General features: G+C 40.2%; 1 protein-coding gene across 1 annotated transcript in view; it reads left to right on the top strand.

The window, feature by feature from the left end:
* The first annotated feature begins 307 nt into the window (after positions 1–307).
* STAB2 (stabilin 2) overlaps positions 308–27,596 on the top strand; it is a 114,693-nt gene continuing 87,404 nt past the window's right edge. Inside the window, exons 1-8 of the mRNA XM_018559668.1 lie at positions 308–394; positions 5,341–5,474; positions 7,663–7,778; positions 15,764–15,849; positions 16,768–16,837; positions 18,362–18,457; positions 19,576–19,698; positions 22,867–23,063. Coding sequence (XP_018415170.1) covers positions 308–394; positions 5,341–5,474; positions 7,663–7,778; positions 15,764–15,849; positions 16,768–16,837; positions 18,362–18,457; positions 19,576–19,698; positions 22,867–23,063 — 909 coding nt within the window. The remainder of the gene's footprint in view (positions 395–5,340; positions 5,475–7,662; positions 7,779–15,763; positions 15,850–16,767; positions 16,838–18,361; positions 18,458–19,575; positions 19,699–22,866; positions 23,064–27,596) is intronic.

Here is a 27,596-nt window from a genome sequence, read left to right as displayed (position 1 = left end):
CTGTCAGCAGCTTCTCTGTCTCAGGACCACATTGCTTATTTAGGATATCCTGCTATTGAGTGGTTTAGAAATGTCCCTCTTAAGTCAAATAGTGAAAAATTGCATGTTTTCCTGTGACTGGCAGATATCACATGCTTGGCTGTTTTACACTATACAGGAAGGAGAGGTGGGCCTGAGAATTGGGGGAAATTATTTAAAGGCACAACCAACTCATAATGATGCAGTGCAGGGTCACACTACTGGAAATGTTGTTTTAATTGTTTTTATTTTTTCTTTACATTATGCTCAATTTACAATAATTTTGATCATGAAGAAAAGCACAGCTATTCCTCTTATTGTTCTCTTGTCTCTTGTTTGTTTTCTCACGATCTCAGCAGACTCCATAGCAAATAAGGTAAGAGATATTGTTTGTTCCATATATTGTGCTTTTGCAGTGGGTGGTCTCCACCAATTATATATATCTACAGGTGCTTTGTGCTACAGTAGTTAACATGTTATGCTGTTGTTCGAGTAACTGATCACTGCTGATAAACAGCTTGTGATTGATGATACTACGGGCACATGTACATAGCTTGAAGACTCAGAGGTGAGTCAAATGCAGTATGCTTTCAGGTAATTTTGAGTTGCTTTGACTTGCTTCAATTTTCTTTTCAGTTGCTGAAGAAGTCAAATTGCTTCTGAGTTGAAATGCACAGTACAGATGCAAACATAAGTCATTTGCTATTTGTGTATACAGTACTTGGTGTACTGCTTTATATTGCCTCTTCTGTAAGCATTTTAAATACTTTTTTCATTGGAAGTGATTTGATAGCATAGCTATATTTATTGATGGAATTATTCACCAGCAGCATGCCTTCTTATACAATGGTATCCTGATAGAATCAAATAGGTTGATATGTATTGATAAATCCTACCCAAAAGCGCAATACAATAATGTCAGCTAATGTATAAAATAACCAATGTTTAAAAATCAGTCAAGTATCCCTTACTGGTTTCAACTAAATTTCTGATAAAGAATATCTGTTGGTTTTCTGGTGCCAGTTGATGTAGATGACAGGTATTAGAACTGTGCTATAGACTCTGTGCACACCACCATAAACAGAACTCCGGGGTGCTCCCAAACACGTTGAGAATGATTACCTAAAATGTAAAGTAACTGGCATTCATTTGAAAGGTCCATTCACGGACAAAAGAAACTCATTTTCTTTAACTCCTCTGTACATTATAGGATGTCTGTGTCCATTTTACCTTACTTTAGCAAATAAGGTACATAAAAATGTATGGAGCTAAGCATCTCAATGCACTCAGGTGTTCAGTGGAGCATACCAATAAAATGTACACAGCTGGTCGGACCTGACCTTGATTAACACTACAGTTGTATCCAGCTTTACTGTTCCTCCAGACATTTTCTAGTGAGAGGAGTTCTTACATAGGCCATAGACCTTTACCTGTATCTAGTACCCATGTGAACATATAGAGAGAAGTATGGTCTCCTGACATTCCTGACCTTTTAAAAAAGCTAGTTGCCTGGTTATTGTGCTGACCTTCTGATTTTATTACTTTGAGCCACTGAAGTAGCAAAAAGTCAGAAGTTCTTACTGCATGCTTGTTTCCAGTTTGTTTATAAATACTGAAGCAAGAGAGATAGGGCTTCATTTCTAAAACTTATAACATTTATGAGTATAGGAATTTCCTATACTTGTCAGCATTATCTCCCTCCTAGAGTTAACATGCATTTAACCCTTCCAATGTGGGGGACCACACTTCAAGCTTTTTTCAGCTTTAATGTTCTTATTACTTAACACCAGATACTCTAAAGATTAATCTAGTGTATGTATTGTCTTACAGATTTAATTATTTCATATATACTGTATGCCTGGAGTGGTATTGTGCAGTGCATGAGTACAAAATGTATTGTGAGGCTCGGGTTAACTACGCATGGTACTATGATAAGCTTTATATTAAAAAAAGATTTAAATACATAATATACTTAATATGTTAAATGAAGGAGGTTATCAAAAAGTTACAGAATCTATGGCTATGGATCCCAGAATGGGTCCCCAGGACATCAAGCCCAACGATAATTCTTTTGAATACCCACAAGCACAGTACCATCCTTACCCCTAGGTGTGTTATACCTCTACACCATAAAACACTGCAGTTTAGCAGAGGAAAACAAGTACTGTATCTACATTTCTTTTTTCTTGAAACAACTTTTTTTAGGCTATACATTTCTTTGACTGTTATAATGTATATAGTCCATATTTGTACTCTAAAGGCTGTGTTACTGCAGTCAATATTGCACACATATTTCTACGACAATGTTGCCTCTTCAAATTTGACAACAGTAAATATATTTTAGCAGCAAATAAGGATTTAATATAAAAACCACTATCTTCTTTCAATATCAGTATTATGGTATTCCTCCTTAGCGTGGCCCATTTAAAGGCCCATTCTTGATTTCCATGTGTACATGTTCCTCAGGCTCCATTCAGCCATAAACCTAGACACCACCCTCTCTCCCTAATTGTGTTTGAGGTTTGTAGCAATGGTCACTTACCTTTCTGGCCCTTTTCATAATTGAGGTCCTCTCTTGCAAACTACTTCAGTATAACTGTCTACAGACAAAAGGGTTAATATAGCTAAAATTGGGTCCAATATAGCTATAAAAAAAAAACAGCCAGGTCATGAAACAAGCCTGTGCCTCATCTACATATAGCCAGGCCAGTTTTTGTGCAGGAATATGATTGACTGGAGTCTGGATAGGTTTATTAAGCCTTATCCTATTAAGACTGCTCCGTCACAGGTAAGCTGGTGCCAGAGATGCCTGTTCTTGACTCCCTTCTCTTCCTCCCTTCTCTTATGCACACTTTAACTTGTACACTCATCATAGTTGAGCATACATGCTTTCACTACCAAATGTCCTAGAGTGAAGAAAATATATCCTGAAATGAATAATTGTCTATAGCTAAAATGTATAAACTTAAACTTAAAACTATAGGGTCTATTTATAAAAAAAATTGCATGGCTTATTTATCCAGCGAAACTGCATGTGCATTCGTTCTGTGTGAGTTAACCAGCTGTTGTGACAATTGGGAAATAATTAATTTTCTTCATGTGATTTCTCTTCTGATCAAATTATGTTTTATGGGGGGAAATACCACATTATGGCCACTTGCTGGAGATGAGGATCATAGGAAATAAATACATGTTAGTAAGGAGATACACAGGGCTATTCACAAAAGGGTGAAGAGTTTGGAGAAGGCAGGAGAAGGGAACAATCTAGGACAACATAGCTGATTTGGAATAATTCTCCAATTCAGCTCACTTTCCAGTTCAGCTATGCTGTCCTAGATTGTTCACTTCTCCTGCGTTCTCCAAACTCTTCACCCTTTTGTGAATAACCCTGACAATGTTACAACTCAAGAGACCACTGGAAGGAATGGGCATATGTAACCATTACTATCCCTGTAATGTCAATGGTTACATTATATGATCTTTCCCTTCAGCGTTCTCTTTAATTGTGAGTGAGTTATAAACTGGATGGGGTAGACATAGTATATCTGGACTTTGCAAAGGCTTTTCGATTACAGTACCCCACAAAATATTAAAGGAGAACTATGGGGTAAGTGTTTTTCCCCATAGTTCTCCTAAGGGTCACGGGAGGACATAAACTAGCGTCCTCCCGTGACCCAAAGCTCAGTATACCGCTAGCTGTATACTGAGACGCCGCAGCCAGGACGAACCTCGACAATACTGTTGAGATCCACCCAGCTGCGTGATTGACAGCTGGCTCTGCCTATCTAGAGGCAGAGGCAGCTGTACCCGCACCCTCCCCCGTCTGTTCTGCCAGTCAGCGCTGGAGGATTGGAGCAGGGAGGGGGGGGATCCCTGCAGGGAGTCGTGAGTGACAGTCACGGCTCTCTGCAGGGACATGATCGAGAAGTGAGCGAGCGATGGTATGTGTTTGCTCACTTCCCTATCTATTGAGCCGACGTGTGACAGTTTAATTGTCACACATCGGCTCGAACTATGAGGTTGAGTGAAAATCATTCACTCCATAGTTCTCCTTTAATTTACAAACTAAGGTCTATTGCTATTGAAGGAAATGTATGCACATGGGTAGAGAACTGGTTGCAGGAATGTATCCAGAAGGCAGTGATAAACAGCTCATTTTCTAATTGGTCCAAATTCTGTTTATTCAATTAATAAATGATACAGAGGTGGGAATAAATAGCTCACTTCAGTGTTTGCTGAAAATACAAAGTTATGTGGGGTAATAAGTTTACAACAAGACATAGAATCACTACAGCAGGACCTCGATAAATCTGAGCGGGCAGCAATGTGACAGATTAATTTATGTCTAGGGAAATGTAAAGTGATGCACTTGGGAGCTAAGAACGTGCAGACTAGGGGAACTTATAGACCAAAGACTCAACAGTAGTAGGCAATGTGAAGCTGCAGATAACAAAGTGAGTAGAATATTATCTTGTTTTAAAAAAGGGATTTACTCCTTTTATAAACCATTGGTTCAGCCACATCTTACGTGGTTCAGTTATAGTCACCAATCCTCAGGAGGGATGTCCTTGAGCTATAGAAAATTCAAAGAAGGGCAACTAAATTAATAAGGTAGATGGAGGGCCTATGTTATCAAGATTGACTACAAAAATGTATTTGTTCTCCTTGGAGAAGAGACGCCTAAGGGATGACATCATTACTATCTACAAACTTATCAATTGGGTCAGCAGCATTTGAGGAAGACGCAAGGGCACAATAAGAAATTGGAGGGGATGCAGTAAAATCTCAGACTGCGCAAGCGTTTTTTTACTGTGAGGGAGGTAAACATTTGGAATTCGCTTTCGCAGATAGCTGTATCAGCAGAAAACATTACCGGCTTTAAAAGACACTTGGATGAGTTACTCAGTTTACAGAATATACAGGGTTATGCAATTGCTAGCATTATGCACACACACACACACACACACACACACATATATACACCTCACCTACTATGTAACTATGTTCTATTTAACATTGTATCTCCTTACTAACATGTATTTATTTGCTATGATCCCCAGCTCCATCTAATGGCCATGATGCAGTATTTTCCCCATTCACTCTGCTCTGTATCAATATAACTATTAAAGAGAAATGACACTAAGAACATTGGTTTTGCCCCATTCTCACAGCAGCTGGTTAACTCACTTAGAATTAATGTACATGCAAATAAGCAATGCTATTTTATAAATAAACCTTTTTGTATTTATACCATGTATAAATCATTGATAAATAGAAATTGCTCTGTATACATGCCTAATATTTGTTTTTTACTTGCTCCAGGTAAAAAACAGGTGTGATGAAAAGAACCTTCTTACAACAAACACAGAGTGTATGTCATGTGCCTTAAATGTTGCTGTAAACTGTTCTGAAGGTCACATAAAAATCAGCCGTGGGAGTGGAATAAGAGACTGTCGGTAATGTATTTTATCTATGTGGATTACTGATTATTGCTAATTATTGGCCATCAGCCATTGCTCTGAAAATAAACTGCTAAAAGATCATTATAAAATAATCTACAAATGTTTACTTGCCACATGATTTGTACTTCTGTTTAGATAATCTTGTGATCCCGGCACCCCAACTCCTACCTGGATGTTTTACAGAATAACCTGCAGTTGAGCAATACAGCCTGCCTTGTGATCTGTCATGAGATACACATTGATGCTGTAATTGCAGGCTGCCTCCTGAAAATACTTGTTACCTGGTTGTATCTGGCTTTAGGGCCCATTCACACCAGACCTAAAACATAAGTCAGTGGAAGTCTGTTTACTTGCAATGTCAACCTCCGTTGACATCCTTTCCATTCCTTTTTTTTCTCTAACCTTTATTTTAATTAACATGTCCTAAATAGACAAACTTGTATGCATTTTTTTAGTTTACTTCTGTTCCGTTGCGTTGCCTTCTGTTTTGGACACGTTAGTTATGTTGTGCTGAAAAAAAAGTAGAGCAAGCTGTACTTTTTTTTACAGCACACTGCAATGTGAACTGCTGCTTACAGATGCAGCCGCTGTCACCCGGTCATTAAATTGAACAGGTGACAGCGGCCGCATCTAAATGGGAGATGTGGAATACCTGCTGTAGGAATCCCAAATCGCATAGTGTGAATGAAGCCTTAGTGTTTTCACTCTGGGGACATACTTTTATTCTTTGCCTTGGAGTGGTGGGGACAATAAAGGTTTTCTGTTGTTGTGATTTACATGTTTTTGACAAATTTAGCAGCAAAAGGTAGGGGGCACAGGCTATATATTTTGAGGATTTTTATGAATAGGCCTGTTTAAAGCTACAGTTAAATCTGCCTACAATACATTTGCCTTCCCTGGTTCCTCCTTTATACCTTTCATCAACATGCTAATGACATTAAAAAAGAAAAAAAAAACAGTTTGGTTGTAATAACACACCTTTTATTTTTTAGCTTAAGTAATGTAATCACTGGCTCGCTCTGCTTCTCTATGCAAGCAGGCAGATCATGACTGGTGGGAGGAGCCAGCAGGGTGTTGTACATGGTTTCCTGAGAACCTCACGGCATCCGGCCTCAATACCTCTCTCAGGAGCTCCAAGCCATTCTACAAGCAGTGGGCTGGCTCTTGGAGGAGTTATGAAAACATCACAATTACTTGGTGGTTGTCAATCAGGAAGAGTCAGCGTTCCTAGGCAGACTGCATTTGCACACAGACTTCACTAGAAAACACTCACATGTGATTCAGAGCCCCCACAATTGAAATAACAAAAATCCAATATATTTAAGGGACGGGCCAGGTATAGCAAGGCTGGGGAAGAAAGTGCTATATGATGCTAGACTTCCTCTAGCCTGTAAATGAGTCAAGCTCTATCTGGCTCGCTGCAGCTTCTAATGCATTCTATGAGAAGCTCACAGTTTGCAGTGAATCAAAATAAGCAAATTTAGTACCGGAGAGGTGCAGTACAACTGTGCAAGACTAAAGGTAAGGCTAGAGTTCACAAAAAATGTGCTTTCTTTATACCACGGAAAGTTTTTTTTGGACAGACTTGCTCAGGGTTAATGCCTTAAAAAAAACTTAGCAGGGATAACTGACATTTGTAAAAACCTGAAAGTCTAAACTTAAAGCTCAACTTTACTCATCTTTCAAAATCAATCATGCAGCACACTCTCATACACAATGCAAAGGGTTAAATGATCATTCATTCTAGAGAGATTGGAACAAACACAATACTGAATCCTATTCCTTCTCACTACAGCAGCCGACACTCTTCTCCACTCTCTGACACTCACACAACAGTTGCCTGGAGTGAGGCTTTGAACTGATATAACAGTGAAGCATTGCTTCGCATGTATTGCTATGTGCCCTGTTATTCACTGTTAGTAATAAATATAAAAAACACTTTCTCTGGGCAGCTAAAGAAGGGTATAGCTGACAACTATCAAAGGGGTTCTTTTTCTTTTAAGTAATCCTCACAGCACATTTTGTAATGTAATGTATATATGAGCATGGAGCAGCAGTAAGGGCAGCCTCTGTGGGGAGAATACAACTAAATAACACTACAATAACACATCAAGAGTGAAGATTCAGGTTATTTGTAACTAGTCTTTCTTTATGATTAAAGATTTGTGGTTGCTTCTTCTAGGTATTTCCTGGATATACGTGCATATTCTCTCTCACTTCTTGGATGTCGACATTTATGTACAAAAGTAGAACGCCAGCCAGTGTGTTGCCCTGGGTACTGGGGGCCTGACTGTATGGGTAAGTGTTCAAAAGCTACTCATACTACCTAAAAGTATTGTTTGATGTATAATTAGAGCCTAAACATGTATGTGGGTGTTACACAGATTTGAAATGTATAATTATGATGTATAATTAAGATGAAGATGTGACTAAAACCAAGACCTCATCGTATATCATTAAGAAATAGCTTTATCTGCTGCAGATACGTACATTGAATTAAAGACTGAAGAAACGTCTCAGTACGGTACACTTCGGTACATTGCCTGCCTGCGGCTGCACTTCGTTCAGCCAAACATGCTCTGTATGTTCGGCTGAACCGAAGTGCAGAAGGACCTCGACTCAGCCGATTCAACATCTGGATCGGCTGAGCCGAAGCTCCGGCAGCTCACTAGCTGCCGTTCTCCCCTATTCACATAGGGGCCGTCTCAGCTAATCTTTTCGGTACCTCCGTGGTACCAAGCAGAATAGCAAATCAATGAAAAGAGTAAAAAAAGAAAAATATTTTTAAAAAATGTAAATAAATATAAAATTTTTAAATAAATAAAGATTTAAAAAAAAAATATTAATTTAAAAAAACCAATTGGGCAGAGATAGCAGTGACAGCTCGGCCGCCTACGGTTGTTGTACGGGATATTGTGAATAGACCGTACAGCAGCCCTTCGGTTTAACTGAACAGAAGGGCTCCGGTGGCCGAAGAGAGCCGAAGGATCAGCCGAAGCTACGGCTGGATCCTTAGGCTCCTCTGTGAATAGCCCCTATAGTTTTTAGTTAGCATTAATGGGATTATCTGTCTCAAATTAGGCATGTTTTACAAACAGGGAATTTGAAGGTAATAGTTGTTATTTTGTCCGTTCCATATTATGCCTACCAATGCGTCGGATTATTACACTTATTTGAATCTACCCAGAAATTAACTGTTGTGGCTGCTTTATAATTTAAATATATTTCTTCCTTTAAACAAGAAGTGGGTCCTAGGTCCAATAATATTTGTGTAGTAGAACAAAGATGTACATTTTTATCGTAGCCAGTAGTGAAAGATTTGCGCCATTGCTCTGTGTGCCATTATATTATTAGGTGCTAGCTGCAGTATCATGTTTTACCTGGACTACTAATCTGATTATAATAGCCCTAGCAAGGGGCTTAGGAAACATATTGCATCAAATCAGTTATTCAAATCATCGATGAAATTAAAATCTCTCTTGCAGATCTAGGGTTCCCTGGTTCAAATCCCACTCAGGACACCATCTGAATGGAGTTTGCATGTTCTCCCTGTGCTTGAGTGGGTTTCCTCCCAGTGTTCGGGTTTCCCCCCACACTCCAAAGACATGCAGGAAGATCAATTGGCTCCTGTCTAAATTGGCCCTTTATGCATATGAGATAGGGACCTTAGATTGTAAGCTCCTTGACCGCAGGTACTGATGTGAATGCGTAGTATGTGATCAGCTGGGTAAATTCTCGATGCTATATAAATATGTAATAAAGTGCCAAGTAACAGAAACCAGGCATCAGTAAATTCAGGGGTGTAGGTGTAAATTCTAATCCAAGAGATGAGGGTTTTAAAGGCATAATTCATTTTCTTCAAAAAGTGGGCCACTGACTCTGACCTATGAAATCACAGAAGGGTCTTACCTTTGGCACATTGTAAATTGTAGCATCACAACAATAGCTAAAGGTGTCCATAACATTGACAGGATTTGAACTCTCAGCTAAGGTCCAAATGATATTTTGATTGAGAATTGCTGTGAAGCAGTGTCTATAATCACCCATTGACATTGGAGGTAAATTAATAAAAAGTATGTAGGGCAAGTTTTATCTCAACCGGTGCGGTTACCCAACAAATCAGCTTCCATCTTTAATTTTTTTACATCACTCAGAAAATGAAAATTTCAAAGCAGATTGACTGCACTCCAGCTGAGATAAAGTTTGTTGCTTTTTATTCATTCTCCCTCATGTCATCATCTAGTTGGGCAGCTGTCATCTTGTATTTCTGGGTACTTCATCTCTGGATAATGCTTATACCTGCATGAGTGAAATCTGATATCAGCACCCCATCTCACTAGCTACTGACATCTACCTTCATCTTAGTATTGGATACCTTCTATGTTCATATACTGTATGTCCTTGGTACAGCCAGACTCCTGAAACTCAGACTCCTGAAACTCAGACTCCCTCTTGCAAACAAAACTGCATTTGATGTCAGCAAGTCTCCCTTTTCTCCCCAATTCACGGTCAATTTTGCTACTTTATTTTAAAGGGAGCCATATTTTAGGTGATAAGTAAATAATTATTGAAGACATTAAATAGTGTTGATGTATCATGTGATAAATAAGCAATGTGAAAAAAAACTTGTTACTGTATGGCAAACATATGGGCAGCACAGTGGTTCAGTGGTTAGCATGTCTGCCTTGCAGTACTGGGTTCCTTGGTTTGAATACTGTCCTGGGTTGAGTTTGAGTCTGTCCTTGATTGTCCTGCATTGAGTTTGTATATTCTCCCTCTGCTTTAGTGTGTTTCCTCCTACACCCAAAGACATGCTGCTAGGTTAATTGGCTCCTGTTTGAATTAGTCCTAGCATGTGTGCATATGAGGTATAGACCTTAGATCGCTTCTCAGCCTTTTGGCTAAGATCAAGTGTAGTATCTGTTCTTATCAGTGGCAGGAGGGGAAAGAAGCCGCTGTACAGGCCTTTTGGCTAGTATGGCTGGAATTCGAGTACCCTGCCTGTTGACGGGGTTCCTAAAAGGCTCGGCAATGGGGAGGAAACCGAATTTAACGTCCACTCACGTATAGAGTGGGGGTTGGGAGTACTCCTCGGCGCTGAGTTCTGGCAGGGCACAGTACCTACTGGTTTGAACGGAGCTGCACTGGTCTGGCCATGGGCTGGGAAGGCACTAAGCCCGTGGTGTTAACGCCCCCTGGAGTGGTGACCCAGGGGTGCTCTAGTAGCACAAGTGCGTGTGGGACCCCACAAGTGTGAACAACACTTTGGCACGACACCTTTTGCTTTTTGCCGCACAACGCCTCTTAGACTAGGCCTTTTGGCTAAGACCAGGGGTAATTTTTAATTACTGGGCCGCAAGGCCTAGCCATTGCATCCACTTTGGCACTCTAAATTATTTTTCTCACTGTTTGTGCACCTTTACCCTTTTTCTAATGTGTTTTTTCACTCCACAGGACGGAGGGTGTGGGTCTTCAGGCCTACTTTGAAGTCTAAGGGGAGGATGTGTGGCCCTTAGGTTCCTTCCTCCCCTGAATCAGGGGTGTCCCTCGGGGAGAGCCCTCAACCTAGTACTTGGTGGTCGGCTTCGGCTGACCACGAGGAATGGGTCAACCTAGTTTCGGCCTGGTGGACATGAGTACCTTGACCATGTCAGGAGCCTTGCGCCCCGTGGGTTCAGGGATGAGCCCTATCTCTTCGGGAGACGGAACCTTTAGACAGCACCCTTGCTGTGCACTTTTTTGTGTGTGTACCCATGCACTTTTTTGGTTCACTTTTGTGGGTGTTTCATAAGCATGCTCCATGGGCTTAAAAATATAATTTAAAAAATAGACCTTAGATTGTAAGCAGGGACTGATGTGAATGTACCATACAAAAAAAAAACTTCCATGTAAATGAATGGTGGTACATAAATACCTGCAAAAAATATAGCTTATAGCTGTGTAAGAAGGCATAATTAAAATAAAGCTTGAAAATATGGGGCTGCTATTGCTGACCACTGTCTTTAAATGGTAGTTTTCTCTGACTTCCAACACATTGAGGGTAATCAATCTTAACTGGAGCAGACAGAATCTGGAGCAGTTGCCCATAATATCCAATCAGCATTTATCTTTCATTTTCAATGCTTACCTGAATAAAGTGAAGAGAGAAGCTAATTGGTTACTATGGGCAACCGCTCCAGATTCTGTGTGCTCCAGTTTTGATATATTGATATACTTACCTGCAATACAGATTATGCATTATGCAGATCAGGACAGCCAGAGTAAAGTTAGAAGTCCGTATCTGCATCATTTGACTGGGTCAATGAGTTAGCGTATTGCAACCAGTGGATCTTCCAGGCAACTAACCGTTGCAGAATAAATATTAAGCAATGGCAGCCTCCACATTTGTCTTGGGGAAAGTTACCTATAAAAATAAATGGTTAGAGTAGACAATTCTTTATTCAATTTGAAAGGCCACAGAGGTCTGGCTGACCCCCCCCTTCCTTCACTTACACATCCTGCTTATAAAAGTGAAGGACAGTCTGTGAGAATAAAGCTTGGGACATTGTTAGCGCTGTCAGCTTGGTGAAGAAAAATAGCCTGTGTGCTTATCATAAAAGGATTGTAGGCTAGCTTTGAAAACACCACTGGCAATCAGTTCCTTCCTGTGCCTGAAAAATTAGCTGATTAGCAAAACGTTCAGGTTGTGGAGGTGATGACAAAGTAGATTCATCTGTACCACATATATTTCCTCAGGAGATAGCACTTTTTAACAGTCGGGGACTTGGTGAAAGGCACACTCTCTACAGAACATCACAAAACTCCACTTTAAATTCCAAAGAGCGGAAATGTTTTTGCAGGTAACAGTTGTGGATGTTACATTTTAGATCGGGTCACACAAACATGCTGACACCACTTTACTTCTACAATTAAAATGACACTTAATAAAATTTCTCATTTTAATAGTGATTTGTGTACTTTGAGAATGGAGTTATACACATACCTGGAGCTTCACTGAAAAATTCTCTTAGAAATTGATTTCTCTCATTGACTCCAATACAGTCTGTGTTCATGTCTTGGCAAGTCCCCTTTTAAACAGTGAAGCTTTATAAAAAAAAAAAATGTAAATGGCTTTATATATGCTTTGCCAATGTGTGTTTTATTTTAAAAGTCAACATGTAACGGCCAACTGCAGGCTTTAACCTGCCACACCCCAGAGGAACCCCGCGTCTCCCTTAAGCTGCCCCCTTCCCCGAGTATGTTTTTTTTTCTTTTTTTTTTACCTTTTTCTGATGCCTTCTGGCCCATCATGTGTTTCTGTGGTTCCACTCGATCTTCCATATTTTTCCTGAAGTTGGCAGACCTGGATGATGTAGGGAGCAGCACTGATATAATGACATTAGTGCCACTCTCTGCATCAATACACTCTAAGTGCAGAGTGCTCAGGGGGCATGGTCATGACACCTCACATTCAGTCTTCCAGGTCCAGAGCACTGGGCGTCATTGAACTCGGAAGACTGAGGACATCTTGTGGTAAAGAATAGGCGCTCTAGGGGACAGTCCCTGGGTAAAGGTGAGTATTGCAACCGGAGTTAGCTTTTCTTTACCTTTCTAAAACCTCAGAGGGAACATTGAAAATGTGTAAGTGCAAATTTCATTGGATTTTAGATCTTTCAATCATGGATGCTCTGAGAGGATGTTACATAGGGCAGTCTGCATGCATGCAAACAAAGTCTGCCTAAGAATGGCCATTCCTCCAGACCAGGGGCGTAACTAGAAATCACAGGGCCCCATAGCAAAATGTTGTATGGGGCCCCGTGATTGCTAGTCATGCCACTTGCAGAGCCTCAGCGGAGAGTGACCCTGCAGAGCCCACCATAGACTCTCTATAGTGGGCTCTGCAGGGTCTGAGATCTCTTACCTGTCAGCACCTCTGTGGTCGCCGGGCCCCGACTCCTGTTCCGTCCCCCACCTCCTCTGCTATCGACAGGCACCGCTTTCTCTTACATCACTGGCCCCACCTGCACTTAGGTCGCTGGCCAGTGATGTAAGAGGAGGCGGGCCCCGCCTCCTCCATTCCGGACACCGCCCTCATCTTCCGCAGCGGCTGGCTGTCACTGACACAGCTCAGCAGCGGCTATGAGGGGAAATGTGCCGTGGCCGCTGCTGAGCTGTGTCTGTGACAGCCAGCACCCCTACATGCCATAGCGACCCAGGTGGCCCTGACCGGGCCCCCCTGTGCCCGGGCCCCATAGTGGCCGCCTGGGTCGCTATGGCGATTGTTACGCCACTGCTCCAGACTGATATCCTACCATCATGACATTTTGATATTTGCACAACACCTCCCAAGAGCCAGCCCACTGCTTGTATCAGGGCTGAGGGCTTTTAAGGGGAGTTCTGAGGCAGAGTGCTGTGTGATGTATTCAGGAATTTATGTACAGCACCCTGTATCCTGTATATGACATCACTGGCTCTAAAATAAGGTAATGTAATGAAAACAAAGTTTTTAGTTCAAAACGTTATTACCATGTTGGTGTAAGTGGGGAAAAACAAGACCAGGGAAAACAAAATATAAAGAGATTAAACTTTATCAGATTTAAGTTTTTACACTGATTACTACATCATACGATGAAGAGGAAATAGTGCATGCCAATATTTTGTATGAATTTCCTGACTTTCCATTTCTTACCAACCGCCTTTCTTCTGACATACTCCAGGCAGCGTTATTATGGAAAGAAATCTTTCTTACCTTTGGGACTTATAAGTGAACAATGGCGGTGTCATTGCTCTATTAGTCTTATGGAAACATACCCACTGTGTAAGCATGTTCACTTGTATTGTCAAAACAGCAAACACAAAACATGACAAAAAACTTAGCAAGTATTTTCCTTGTCAGCACTATTTTCTGTGTTGTGTTGTTGTTTTGTTACTTTTAATTAATCAAGTTATACAATTCTTGATTCAGCCTGTCAACACATTTGAATTATTTTGCAGACTTTTCTTCTTTCTTCAAACTTTAATATGCTTATATTAATATGCTTATTATAATATGCTAATATACGTCAAATGCTTCTGTATTTACTATTTGCAAAGTGCACAAGGTATTTAACAATAAGAAAACACAGTAAAAAAAAGTATGTAAATGTCCAAATCCTTTTCACATAAAAGAAGTTATTAATCTGCTTTGGGAATAGGGGACGAATCACAACCAGTTATGTACAATAAGGTCTCAAAGCAAAATGTACCATTCTCTGTAAATGTTTATACTGTACTTCAGGTTACTAGTGAACACAAGGCAAACCGCTAAATATATACTACATGTATGAAAACTGGTTTGCCAATCAAATGATTTATATTTCTGCCCTTGCAGTCCTGAAATATACACATCCCTGCCAGACTGGGTTGATGACCTCATTTTTCTCTACTACAGTTTAGCAATACCGCTTGGTCACACCCATGACCCCAGTTTATGTGAAGGCAGCAGTCTGATGAGCTCTTGCCTTTGCTCACTCTGCTCTCTTTTCCTATCAGCATGTTTTTTTTGTCAGCTCATGCAGTGCAGCACATCTGATTGGCTCTTAGTGTTGCCCCTCCTTCTCCCAGTCTGAATTCTAAAGTATAGGGCATTACAAGAGGCTGATTCCAAGTGAAATTCAGATACTAACAATCGTTGCATTGAAGTATACTGGGCCTTCCCTATAATGAGGCAGCCTAAAACGGCTTGCTTAGATGGCATCTCATTGTGTCACATGGAGGGGTACCTGCTGCCTCCTTTCCAGCCAGAGCAACCCAGGTTGCTAAGAGCTCTTACATCAGTGACATCAGTTATGTGGGAAGGAGACCGGACACAGCCGGTGCCAGAGGTACTGAGCACTGACCCCTACCAGCACCCCACACTCCCCATCCCCAATAACATGCACTTCCAGCAATGGTGTCACAGAAAAAATATAACAGAAAATGTAACTCTACCCCAACTTATACAAAAAGCAGGCAACTGGCATGTTCAGGCAGTCAACAATAACAACCACCTTGTTTTCCTCTGTACAGGTTGGCAGAGCTCATATAAAGTTTCTTCCTTGCACTCATAATAATTTAGTTGCATATGGAATTTGACAAATAACATATACTTTATCTATTTGTTTTGCTACAATTCGTAACATTTTGGTGTCAAACACTTATCCTTCCCTGTATATGAGGGCTCCAACAATATCCAGAATATGTGTAATATAATTAGCTGTGCAATCCTCCCACTATCTTCTTTAACTTAAATAATCAAAATGATATTGCTAATTGTTATTTTACAGAGTGTCCTGGTGGAGTGTCGGCCCCTTGTAGCAGCAGAGGAACGTGCTCCGATGGAATGGGTGGGAATGGGACTTGTACTTGTCCAGTAAGTGTTTTGTGCTTACAATAAGTGAGCACATATTTTGAGTTATTGCAATGATAAAATAATTAAGAGAGTAATTCCCCTACCCCACCTTCCCCCACTAAGTTAAAAAGATGATCTACTACATACTAATATTTACCTTACCAAAGTGCCAAGATAATCCACAGTCTGTTCCTCTGCTGTCCAGTGATTAGATGTGCACAAGCACTCCTACCAGCAATCACACTCCATTCTGATGATGATCAGTGAGAGGGGTGGCAGCAATAAGTCTGGTCAGAAAGCTGGCAAGAAGATCGTCTTTGGTGGACTGGTCATCATGTCCAGAACTGGCTGGAAAGAAGACCTCAGGATTGTGAATTAAAGCAATTATGTCCCTTCTCTAAAAATTTTGAAGAGGTTGCACCCTGTAATAGAAAAGACTGAATAATTACCTCTCCAGCTGGTGGTGAGACCACTCTTTGCTCTTTTGCAGAACTAGCACTTGTGTGTCGAATAGCATGTCTCCTGCAGGGCACCATAGTTTATTCCCACAGGGGGCTTAGTCCTGTAATGATATCTCAGCCAGTGGGAGGACCACAGCACCCAGCAGGGGACACACTATTCAACTTACCCTGAAGTGTCTGATAGCAACAGTGCTTCTAACTCTGCAAGAGAGCAAAAAATGGAGTTGCTGTCCGCAGGGGAGATAAGTATCCATCCATTTATATTACAGGTCGTTTTAGGGTAACTATTATTCATTGTTAGATCATACCCTAGCAAAACATGAATGTGTGGCTCATTCAAATGATCTTGCTTATGTCTTCTTTTTTAATAGCATACCATTAATTGTATAAATAACATTCATTGGCATTGTATTTGAGTACAAATATATGTATGATTTAAACACTAGTAAAGGTATGCACTTTTTTCAACTTTGTTTAGGAAAGATTTGGTGGAACAAGCTGTGAGAAATGCGCAAATGATGACATGTATGGTCCTGACTGCAAATCTGGTATGACTGAGGCACAACTTTGCCCTTGAAAATCCAGTTTACAGTTTTCTCTCTTACAGGTTTAGTTTGTCACTAAGGCAATATGTTTTATTTTTTAATACTCACTATAGTGTATTTCCAGTGAGTGTGCATTTGAGTTATTATTACCAGGAAGTTATTTTTCGCATGGCTATTTCTTTCTTCGCTTGCTGTTAAATATTGTCATAGTAAACAGATTTGTATACTAAAAAATTTGACTACCATCCATGCCTACTGACTACAGATAAGAGCCTGTTTTTTGCAGACAACACAATTAACAGATGAAGTTGAGGGATGCACTGGGAGAAAGATGAAGCGCAGTCATTGTGCAATAGGATTAAGTAGGAATCATAGGCTGCACACTGCATTTATAATAAACAAAAATGACCATCAGTGCTGAAAATATTGACAATAGGCTTGCTAAAGTTTGTTACTCAGTATGTGTGTGTTTTGATAGCCTGACACCCTATGATATTGATAGGTGTAATATTACAATGCTACCACAAGATGACAGTAGATAGAAAGGATTTTTTTATGTGTCGCTTGGGCTGCTACATCGCCATAGATGACACTGAATATTGAAATGTAAAGTCTATAGATAAGTATTAGACAAACTGCTACATTTTAGATAATTCACATTTGATCTCTATTCCTCTAAGGGCTACATTTTAAAAAAGCAACTGATATAAATAAGGAACATGCTGACATTTATTTAAGCTCAGTACATAGTTACAAATGAAGCAAGGTGCAAATGATCGTGCTTTGGTGAAATATTTGGGGACCATTTAAACTAGCACGGCTCTCACACAGGGGAGGACTGGGGACACAATAAAACTAACTTGCCCTTTCATGGTATGGGCAGATCTCACAGAATGTGTGCCATGGTTCGGCATTAAATGGTGGGTACGGTGAAAAGTAAATGTTTCTATAGGACACAGTTTATTGTTACATTTTCACATCTTCCGGCATTAGCTTCCTTTGTGGCATTTGGTCTTGTGACATCTTAGAATGCCATGCTTGTGCTGGAAGGTTTTCTTCTGCCAGATGCTTATATTATAGGTCTTAATGTGGAACAGATAATTGTATAATGTCCAGAAGAGGTTACTGATGGCAGGTCCTGCTTTGATAGATGTTTTAGTGGTGAAGTGTCGTAACTCAGGGCCACCAGTTCAACTTACCTTATTAATACTGACCCAGGAGTCAAATGTTCCCCCGGCCCAGTCTTCCCCTTCACACAGATCTTAAAGTTTGAGCAAAGCATTTTAAGGCTGGTGGAAATGCACATTGTACAGCACTGCATTTTGTTGCATTGCTCTGGGCTGCTTCAAGATTCAGAGCAAGTAAGCATAAGCCCTTAGAGTACTTGTTCTTAAGAATGTTATAAACCATTCAAGATTTCTAGAAAATATCAAGTCTTCCAGAACCAACTGCTAACTTACTTTTTTTCTATTCTTGCTATTTGTGTGTAATTGTGATTATCTAAACTAATATGTTCTTTCTTCACAGTTTGTGATTGTGTACATGGTGTTTGCAGCAGTGGGATTAATGGAGATGGCACGTGCTTGTGTTTATCTGGTTATGGTGGGCCTAAGTGTGACCAGCGTAAGTAAGACTACAGAAGTATATGTCATTTATGTCCAATGTAGGCTTGAACCTGGGTGGTATTAGGCAATACAGTGTCCTTGATTTAGAAGAAATATAAAATTGTAACTTGGTGGGAATGGGAATGTTGATTCAAGAGCTGACAGTCAAACTGAGTAACATTATGTCTTTGCATTTCCACAATGTATTTTTAAGTCCTCAGGCATTTTTGGAACACTATTTCAAGTCTGCTACAGTACTCAGTCTGCATTCAGACCATGCAGTTCATCACACCACCACACCAGAGAATGGAAGGGAATGCCGTCTTAATAGCCCCCTCCTAATATGCTTGTCACCGAGAGGGTGCTAATTAGTATCATTTTGGTGTTGTGGGCATTTCCGGGGCCCCATGTGTATAATCAGCTGTTCTACAGCCTAGGCTTAAAACGGAGCTCCATCTTTCTGGGCCTTATGCAAAAGTCCACTGAATTAGCATTTCCCATTTTACAGCATAGCAATCATCGAACTTGTCCACTTCGGTGAGCTGTTGCACGTCATCTGGTTGCAAAGCAACCAGGGACTAACCCTGGAGGTGGGTTTTGTGGTTTGGGTGAAAATTCATGACATAGCGCCTTGTGTGCAGTGTATTGTGAAACAGCTATCAAACAATGTTTGCTATGTATGTTATAACTGAATGGTTTCTCTAATGCTGGCCATACATTTTATAGTTTACTTGTTACAGTCAGGTAGTGATTATATGACGAAGGAAGACAGGGAAATACATTTGGATGATTCAAGAATGAGTGCTATGGGTCTCAATCATGCAGATCAAAAGAGAATGTGCTTTCATATCCATCTGAAGATGGTCTACTTGCATTGTACAATAAATGTGGCATAAACATGCATGATTGCAATTTGCACAGGCTAAGTGTGCTGGTTTATGTGCTGTGTAGTTATTCACAGAGAGATTAGTTTGCCTTGAGGTCTCTGCACATGATGTAGCCCAAAGGTATATCATCATTTCCCAATACAGTTACTATAGCCAAGACTAAATGCCAATAGTCTTATGCTTATGGGTGCCATAAGAGTATTTTGTATATAAGCAATCTTCACTGCATTCATTTGTTGTATATCTTCAGCATTACCAGACTGTGCTGTACTGAACTGCAGTGAAAAAAACACACGATGTGCAATGTCAAGCTCGGGTGCTCTGGAGTGTAAATGCTTACCAAATTATGAAGAGAAAGGCTCAACATGTGAACGTAAGACTGCTTTTATCATTTGTCTAGTTAACTGCAAAAAAGAGCATTTTGAAAGAAAGACTAGAATATTGTACTGTTATGTAATTGTTAAGTTTGAAATATTAATATTATTTTTTACTGTACAGGTAGAGGGTTCTATATATGAATACCATGACGCAGGAAAAAAAAATGTTCATGGTAAAACATCAGGACACTTATCTGTGTAATACACAAAGCTACTTTGTCAGCTCATGAATGTTTCTGCTTTACTAAAAAGCTAGTAACATTCCACAGAATAACTTTACCAAAAACCAATAGTCTACCTGTCACTAGAAAACATAGTTTGTGGAAATGTACCTGACATAGACATACTTCTGACCTAACTATATATTGTATTGTTGTTTTTCTATTTAGAAACAGTTCCTCCCCTATATATATGTGTCAGCTCTGAGAACATTCTAGATTCAGCAGTGAGCTTTAAAAATGATATGAAGCTTTTATTTCCACAGCAACTTTTCTGACTTCTGAGCTTAGCTATAGAGATCTTTTCCTCTTTGGTCATTGTACTAGAACATACTACAGTACATGAGTTATATGGGTTAAAAGCTATACGCTATCAAAACTGTAAATACTGGCTTGCACTGTATATAAAATATGTATGTGAATTATATGTAACTTTACAAGTCTGCATGAATTAATTCCTGCCATTTTACAATATACAGCAATGGTATATTCTTTCAAAAAGCTGTAGCATCTATCATTTAAAAGCAGTCCTTGAAATCCAGTCTAGTGACTTTGCCTAGGCTTAGATGATGTCAGAAATCTGCTGCAGGCAGTAGAAAGCATTTCCTCAGTTTCCTTCTCTATCAGTGATCAGACTGCAGTATTGCAGCCCTGTAGCAAGTCACAAGGTGAAGAAGCAATAGGGCAAGGGCCACCATCTCAGTCTAGGAAGCAGATGCTGACCCGGGACCATGGCCTGAACAAAGATTGTAATTAGAGAGAAAAGTGGATGACAGCATTGTCAGGGAAAGTTATGTGATCTCTGTGAGAGGTAATAAATGCCTGTGTTACACATAGCGTGCATGTATGAAAAGATTTCTGATACTATGTGCCTTTTAAGTACTTTTGACTTAAACACGTCTGAGCACTAACAGGTACCTGACTAGTGACTTTATCATATTAGCTTCATTCTAACACGTTTTAATTGTTTGTTACTATGATGTACAGAATCCAAATCTATGTAACTCTACAGGGCATGACAGCAGAGGAGGATTCTACATAAGCACAGTTTATGCACTTAATACAATAGAAAATAATTTAAAACCCATCTAAATACTAAGCACAATGTACAGCTCCACAACAGATATATTCACTAGCTTAGTCACCCATGCTATGCCTGCTATTTTTGATGGATTCACTGGGGCAGAACTAGACTCATTTAAATTGACAAAGACAAGGCTAATCATATCTGAAAGCCAGCTCTAGTATTGTCTGTTCTTTGGGTGAAGGCATGAACTTCTTATGAGACTAATGAATGACCTTAGCAGTGCTTGGCTTGGGAAGCTGAAGTGTAATCAGAGTCAGAGAAGAGTCAATTGAAGATAATCACAATCCTATCAAATTGACAAACACAGTTGGCCATGAAGCTGTATATTTTAATATGAACACATGGTGCCAGAATTTATGAAATCATGTGTACATATTGAAGTCTTAGGACACAGATACTGCTCATTCAATCTATCAAACTAAATATGTAGTATTGATGACATTGGTTGATGTTTGTAGTACAGTGGTTACTAACTTTTAATACTGATAAAAACAGATTACTTGCATCTTACCACCTTTTCAATATATTATTCTGGTGCTCCACTGCCCTTGAAGTTTTTCCTAAGTTCCCTTGTGGTCATAGGGGACTTATACTGTCTATTTGTGATCCATCATCTTTTGGCTGTTTCATCAAGAATTTAAATGACGTTGAGATCCAGAGCCACTCGTGACCCATTTGTGCCAACTTTACCATGTCAGGAAATACATTTCACTTAAGCTAAAAAAAAAAAAGTGTCTAAAGCATACAATACTGCAAGTGCAAATTCCCATACAAAAAACTTCCTTCTGAAAATAGTCCTTTGAGTTTAAATGAGTTCTTTTACAGATGGGGATACAAGGCCTAGCTGTTGCTGATGGCAGAGGAAAATATACGGCTGTAAGAACCAACAAGGAGAGAGAGGGCACAAAGGACCTGGTTTATTAAATAAATACATTTATAATTAAGTCAATTCTACACTCACAGTTCTGATGGTGATAGGAGCACTTTCGCAGAGGCATGAAGTCCAACAGCTGTATCCCAGTATTCCAGACCAACTGTAGAGCTATACTGCTGTTTCAGCTGCTTGGCTGGCGACCCTTGGCTTTAGCTGAGGCACCTACTACATTCTGCCTCTGAAAAGCATCAGAAATTGCTTGGAAGCACCTCCTGTAACAAGGTGAACACTGATTCTGCATCCCATTACTATGGTAATGCATTTTGGGTATGTGCCCCCTTTCTCAATCAGTTATATGTGTGCAGTGTCAATACTGGCAGGAGATAGCAAGCAAAATAAAAACCTAATGTATAGTGAATAACTAAAAAGAACAGGGCCACACTGGCAGTGCAAAAGAGTTTATCCTGGCTGCATTATAACCCAGACGCTGACCACAGATGGTGCTCTACAACTGCTGGATGTTAGGCCTCTGTGAAAGCGCTTCTATCCTAGTCAAGAGTGCAGACCTGACTTTTATAATATTAAATGTATTTGTTTTACTACACAAGGTATTTTGCACCCTCTCTCTGCTTGTTTGGTAATATATTTGACATGTCATGTGTCTATAGGTGACCTTCCTTGTATATGTATTATCTATTTTCTGCCCATTCGTAAAATCAAAGTTATGTCTAATGACATAATTGACATATTGTCACTTCATTCTAAGCCATTTTAGGACCAGTAAAATAAGAACATGCTTAATGTAAAAGAGGTGATACTAGTAAAGGGGTGTAGTGTTTGCGCTAAAGTCTGTTTGCTTACAGGTTCCAGTGATGGAAATCTGACTCTGCTTGTTACTCTTCTCTGCACTCCACTGTCCTTAGCTGTAAAATATATATCCCCTGCTATCAAAATATCTCATCCCCATCACTTCTTCTATTTTCAGCTATCAATCCATGTTTGAAGAAAGTATGTGATGCAGCAGCTTATTGCACATATGTGGGACCTAATAAACACACGTGCACATGCAAGGAGGGCTACAGAGGTGATGGGTTTGTGTGTTTACCGATTGACCCCTGCCAGGAAAACTTCGGAGACTGCCCCACAGAATCATCAGTTTGTAAATATGATGGACCTGGACAGGTGAGATTGGATAAAATGTTCAAAAGAAACAACTGCTGCCCTAAAATATTTTTGGGGAGGATCCCGTCAGATACCTCGGGATGTCTTCTCATTGCGGCGCTTAGCCCCGCCCACCACCTAAAATAAGGTTTTACAGCCTTCCTGTGCATGTTGGCTAATTACAGTAAATTACATTATTTACTTATTTAGCCTAAGGAATGCATTCATAAAAAAAAAGATAGAACCCCATAGTTCTCCTTTAAAGCGTAAATAAAAGTTAGTGGCATCCTATTCCGCCCCTTTCACTTTAAAAAAAAGCTGAGCATTCTTTATTTTTTTTAACTTTTTTTTTTTTTCTGGTGACCCTGCCCCTACCACCATTCTTGCCTAAGTAAGAATGATGTTTCATTCTCCTCCTGCAGCCTCCTGAAATACCGATGTCACGTATACCAGGAAGCTCCAGGAGAAGAATCCTTTCCATTCATGTAAACAGACACAGTGCCAGATCTCATGCATGTGCAAAGAGAGATTATGCGTTGTGTCTATTTACTTGTTGTTCTATGAATGGTGGAAAGTAATACCTCCTAGAAAATGTAATATCGGTATCCCAGGGGGCATTACTATCCTCCATTCCTAGAACATCCTCCATTCCTGGTTGGACTTGATGGACTAATGTCTTTATTCAACCTCAAATACTATGTAACTATGTAACTATGTAACAATGTGTAAAGAAACACAGCGCCAGATCTCTGTTTGTGTATGCATGAGATCTAGCACCATATCATCATGGGGCTGGCTGTGGGAACAGACAGCCTGTTTACAGTTATTAAAGAAGTAAAATGGAGTGCATGTCAGAACCTGCAGGGAGAGAGCGGTGGAAGAGAAAAGGATGAGTGGGGCTGGATCCTTTGGGCTTGTACGTATGTTGTGACAGCAACATAGTAAGAGCACCAAAGGTAAGTAGGGAAATATTAATTTAGGAGTTTAAAGTTCCTCTTTAAGATAGTAGACACATTTTTTTAGCTATGATATCAAGTTAGATTTTGCATTGGTATCTGGCTCTTCTGGTATAATGGCTTAGTCTCCCCAAGAAGGACAGACAGGGAGACAACTTCCTATCTTCAAATATACAATTTAAATACACCAAATACTTATTTATGTGATTATCCAATAAAGGCAGTTTTGGTTGTCATAACAAGCTTGTGGGTGTGCTGACAACATTTATCTTCCAAATGCACCAAGACACGTTGTATGCCACAGAGTAATCAGAGTAGGTCATCTATGGCCACCTGGTATCTTCTGGGGAAAAGGTCAGTAAAAGCCTATGTATTTCAGTCAACTCCCACTAGCCTTCCTTTTATTGAGGAACTTTCCATACTGTGAATATCAGTCTAAAACATTACCTAAAAGGTTCATGGAAGGTAAAATAAATGCTGGTTATCCTTGTTCATACTTCTAGATGCTATGGTTAGATTAGGAGAGGGTTAAAACTACTCAGGTTTTTCTTTGTCCAGGGGTCTCATTAGGGAGATCATCCTTCACTTCCTGTCCTGTAGAATCAACAGGAAAAGAGGATAGCTTTCCATTGTGAGAGAAATCCTCTCTTAGTTGTCAGGGTGTCAGACGTCCCAGGGAGCTAGTAGTGAGATGAGGAACCCACTGGCAGTAAGCAGCTGACAGTCCAGAAACGCAGTACAAGTTTAGGGATAAACCAAGAGGGGTAGTCAATGTCCAATCCGGGTCGAGGCAGGCAGCGAAGGTTCTAAGGCGGAAGACAGTCCAAGGGTCAGCAATCGGGAAGGATACAAAGGGGCAACAGGCAATAGGAGGATCAGCAGGGAGGCTAGGGGTTCACCATAAGGTGGAATAACTCAGGAATAAGCCAGAGCTCAGGCCAGGTTTTAATAGCCAGGGGAGGTAGGACCACCCACTGGTCACCGAGGCAACCAGGAGGCCTCTCTACACCGGGGACCAATGGCAGGCGAGGAAGATGGAAGGTGTGTACTGGGAACCTCCCCCAGCAAGGCTCACACCTGATAGCCAGATGAGACAGGAACGCTATGCGTGCACTCCCGGGGATGCGCACACAGCCTGCGTATTGCGCCTGCGCACACGCCGCGCGACTCGAGCATGCGCACCCGCACCAGGTGTTCTACCGAGCTGAAGAGGAACCCGTGCCCTGCGCCGTGCCCGTGGTTCCCGAGTAGAGGTAACACCCCCTGCTTCCTGACACAGGGGAACAAGTGTCCCTGTTGAAAGATGCCCTCTCCTTTAAGAACAATTACAGGTTATTGTAGTGGTTATACTCAAAAAGACTGATCATTTAGGTCATATTTATAGACAGAAATAGCATCCAGGTGTTGAGCAATGTCTTAACCTTTGGCAGCAGAAGAAAGATCTAGTTGTCTGGATTTCTTCTAGTGTTTGATCAGTTCAAGTAATATATGTCAGTTCATTCCATAGCAAAACTACATTGCCATAAATGGCTTTGTATCCCAGACCAGACACTTTATTCAATCCAAACCCTGGCCTTCTTAACCAACTATTCTCTGTTATTGAGAGTGCAATTTTCTTAAATATATTTTATAAGTATCCTCAATTTCTTAAAACATGATGCTTGTTTTTTAAATTTAAGATCATATTTAACAGATTGCTTGTGCCATCATTTTAGCGTGGCTTATGTGGTATGCACATATAAACCAGGAATACTGCACTGTTCTAGTACAATCTTAGACCAAGCTTTTTCAATGCAGCAGATTAGGTGTCCTGTACACAGACAGAGTGCAGTCATGAGTAGGACACATTATCAGCAAATACAAACCACAATTTGATGCAATTTTGTGACTTTAGTGACCATATGCCTGCGTTTGAGTTTCTGGGTTTACACACTTGGTGTATTGACCATTATGAAAGGCCCCACTTTCCCTTTTGGATTTCTTATGTTATATTATGTAGTGTGCACTGGAGAACCTGGAACTTGCAAATTGGATGGGAACACACAAAACTCTGATGTGGTCCGGATATATATAAGGATATATCCATTTTAACAAAAGACTTTTAGGGGTCTATTTATAACCTATCCGCAGGGCCCATCACCCTGCGAGTATCTGTGAATGGTTGTTCTGTGCATATATATGTGCCAAAACCAACACTCTTTAGTTGTTTCTTCACATGCTATTTCTATGTAATACTGCATTATGGTCACTATATAGCGCCAAGGTGCATAGAAAATAAATGCTTAATTCCTATGCTCCTTAAGCTCCATCTAGTGGCCATAATGTGATTTTACATGACAACATTTAAAAATTTAGTGCATTTACAAATAAAAAACATTTTCTTTGGCATATTATCACTCAGAGTGAATGTTCCCAGAATTGTTTATATATAAACCCCAAAGTATCTGTCAATAATTCATAACTAGAAAAATGTTTTGATTTCAAAGTGTTCAAACCCCTTTTTAGGTATTTTACAGCTGTCCTTCTTCTGCTGGGAAGATTCACCCAAAGTGTGATAGGAAATCTAAAGTTTTACAGTTGTCACAAGAACAGAGTAGGGGAAATCTACTAATGGGGACACCTGCTTTGTTTTCCTCCCTCTTTGGTGAGAATTCCTCTCACTTTCTCTTGTGTCTCAGCAGCAGAATGGGAAAATCCCCCAAATGGGACACAAGCAGCTAAAAAAAACTTGATAACCACTCACTACTCTATCCAAAATGGCAAAAAAGGTCATGGCTTTAGGCATTCTTTAAGAAAACATAGACATCAGAAGGACAGTCGTGTGCCGATGGCCACAGGTTTTCTTCTAAAATGTGGACCGATAGCAGTTAAACGAGGTGTTCTGTTGCAATAAGTTCTTATTGCTTTTAGTAGGTATAGTAGAGGACTCTCAGTATCAGTTACAATTACCAATTAAAGATACAGTTCCTGCAATGGTAATAGTCACTTACATTTCATGAAACAGAACAGCACCTTCAAACTTTTAAGCCTTTGCCAAAGTCTGCTTAGCAGTGGTAAAAGTAAAAGTTAAGAATTTAAACAGGGCGCTCCTGCATCTCTCAGGCATCCCCAAAAGCATGGGGAGAGGCCCCCCTGTATAAATTTAGCTATTCTTTGGGGGACTATATACTACCGCAGCATTATTTTGTAATCGACCTCTACCACCAGAAATGGGCCCAGTCACTGGGGTTGTTTCCATTAGGATATCCCACTTGCCAACATAGGGTAGGGGAGCTGGGCATTGTGCCTCTAGTAGTGATATCAGAGATTGCCCCTTTCCCTGAAAGATTGTGTAGACAGAGATTTTTTAATTGGGTGAATGGTTTTAGGAAAGGGGAATTGTCAAAGTTGATGCAAAGATAAAACATTTTAATAAAAGATACTTAAAAACTTCTGAAGATGGCAAAAATGTTTTCAAAGTTTTGAAACTTAAGATTTCATTGGTAGTGAGCATGTCATATGTTTGCCTCAGAGCTCCTTTTATACAATTATGAAATCTGTAAGGTTCATCCAGCATTGAAGGGAAGGATTATGTAGTATTATGTACTATGGTGTCCAG

Source organism: Nanorana parkeri, unplaced genomic scaffold (genome assembly GCF_000935625.1).
Source record: "Nanorana parkeri isolate BGI_ZX_2015 unplaced genomic scaffold, ASM93562v1 scaffold411, whole genome shotgun sequence".
NCBI classification, from domain to species: Eukaryota; Metazoa; Chordata; class Amphibia; order Anura; family Dicroglossidae; genus Nanorana; species Nanorana parkeri.
This window is presented reverse-complemented; position numbering and strand designations above follow the sequence as displayed.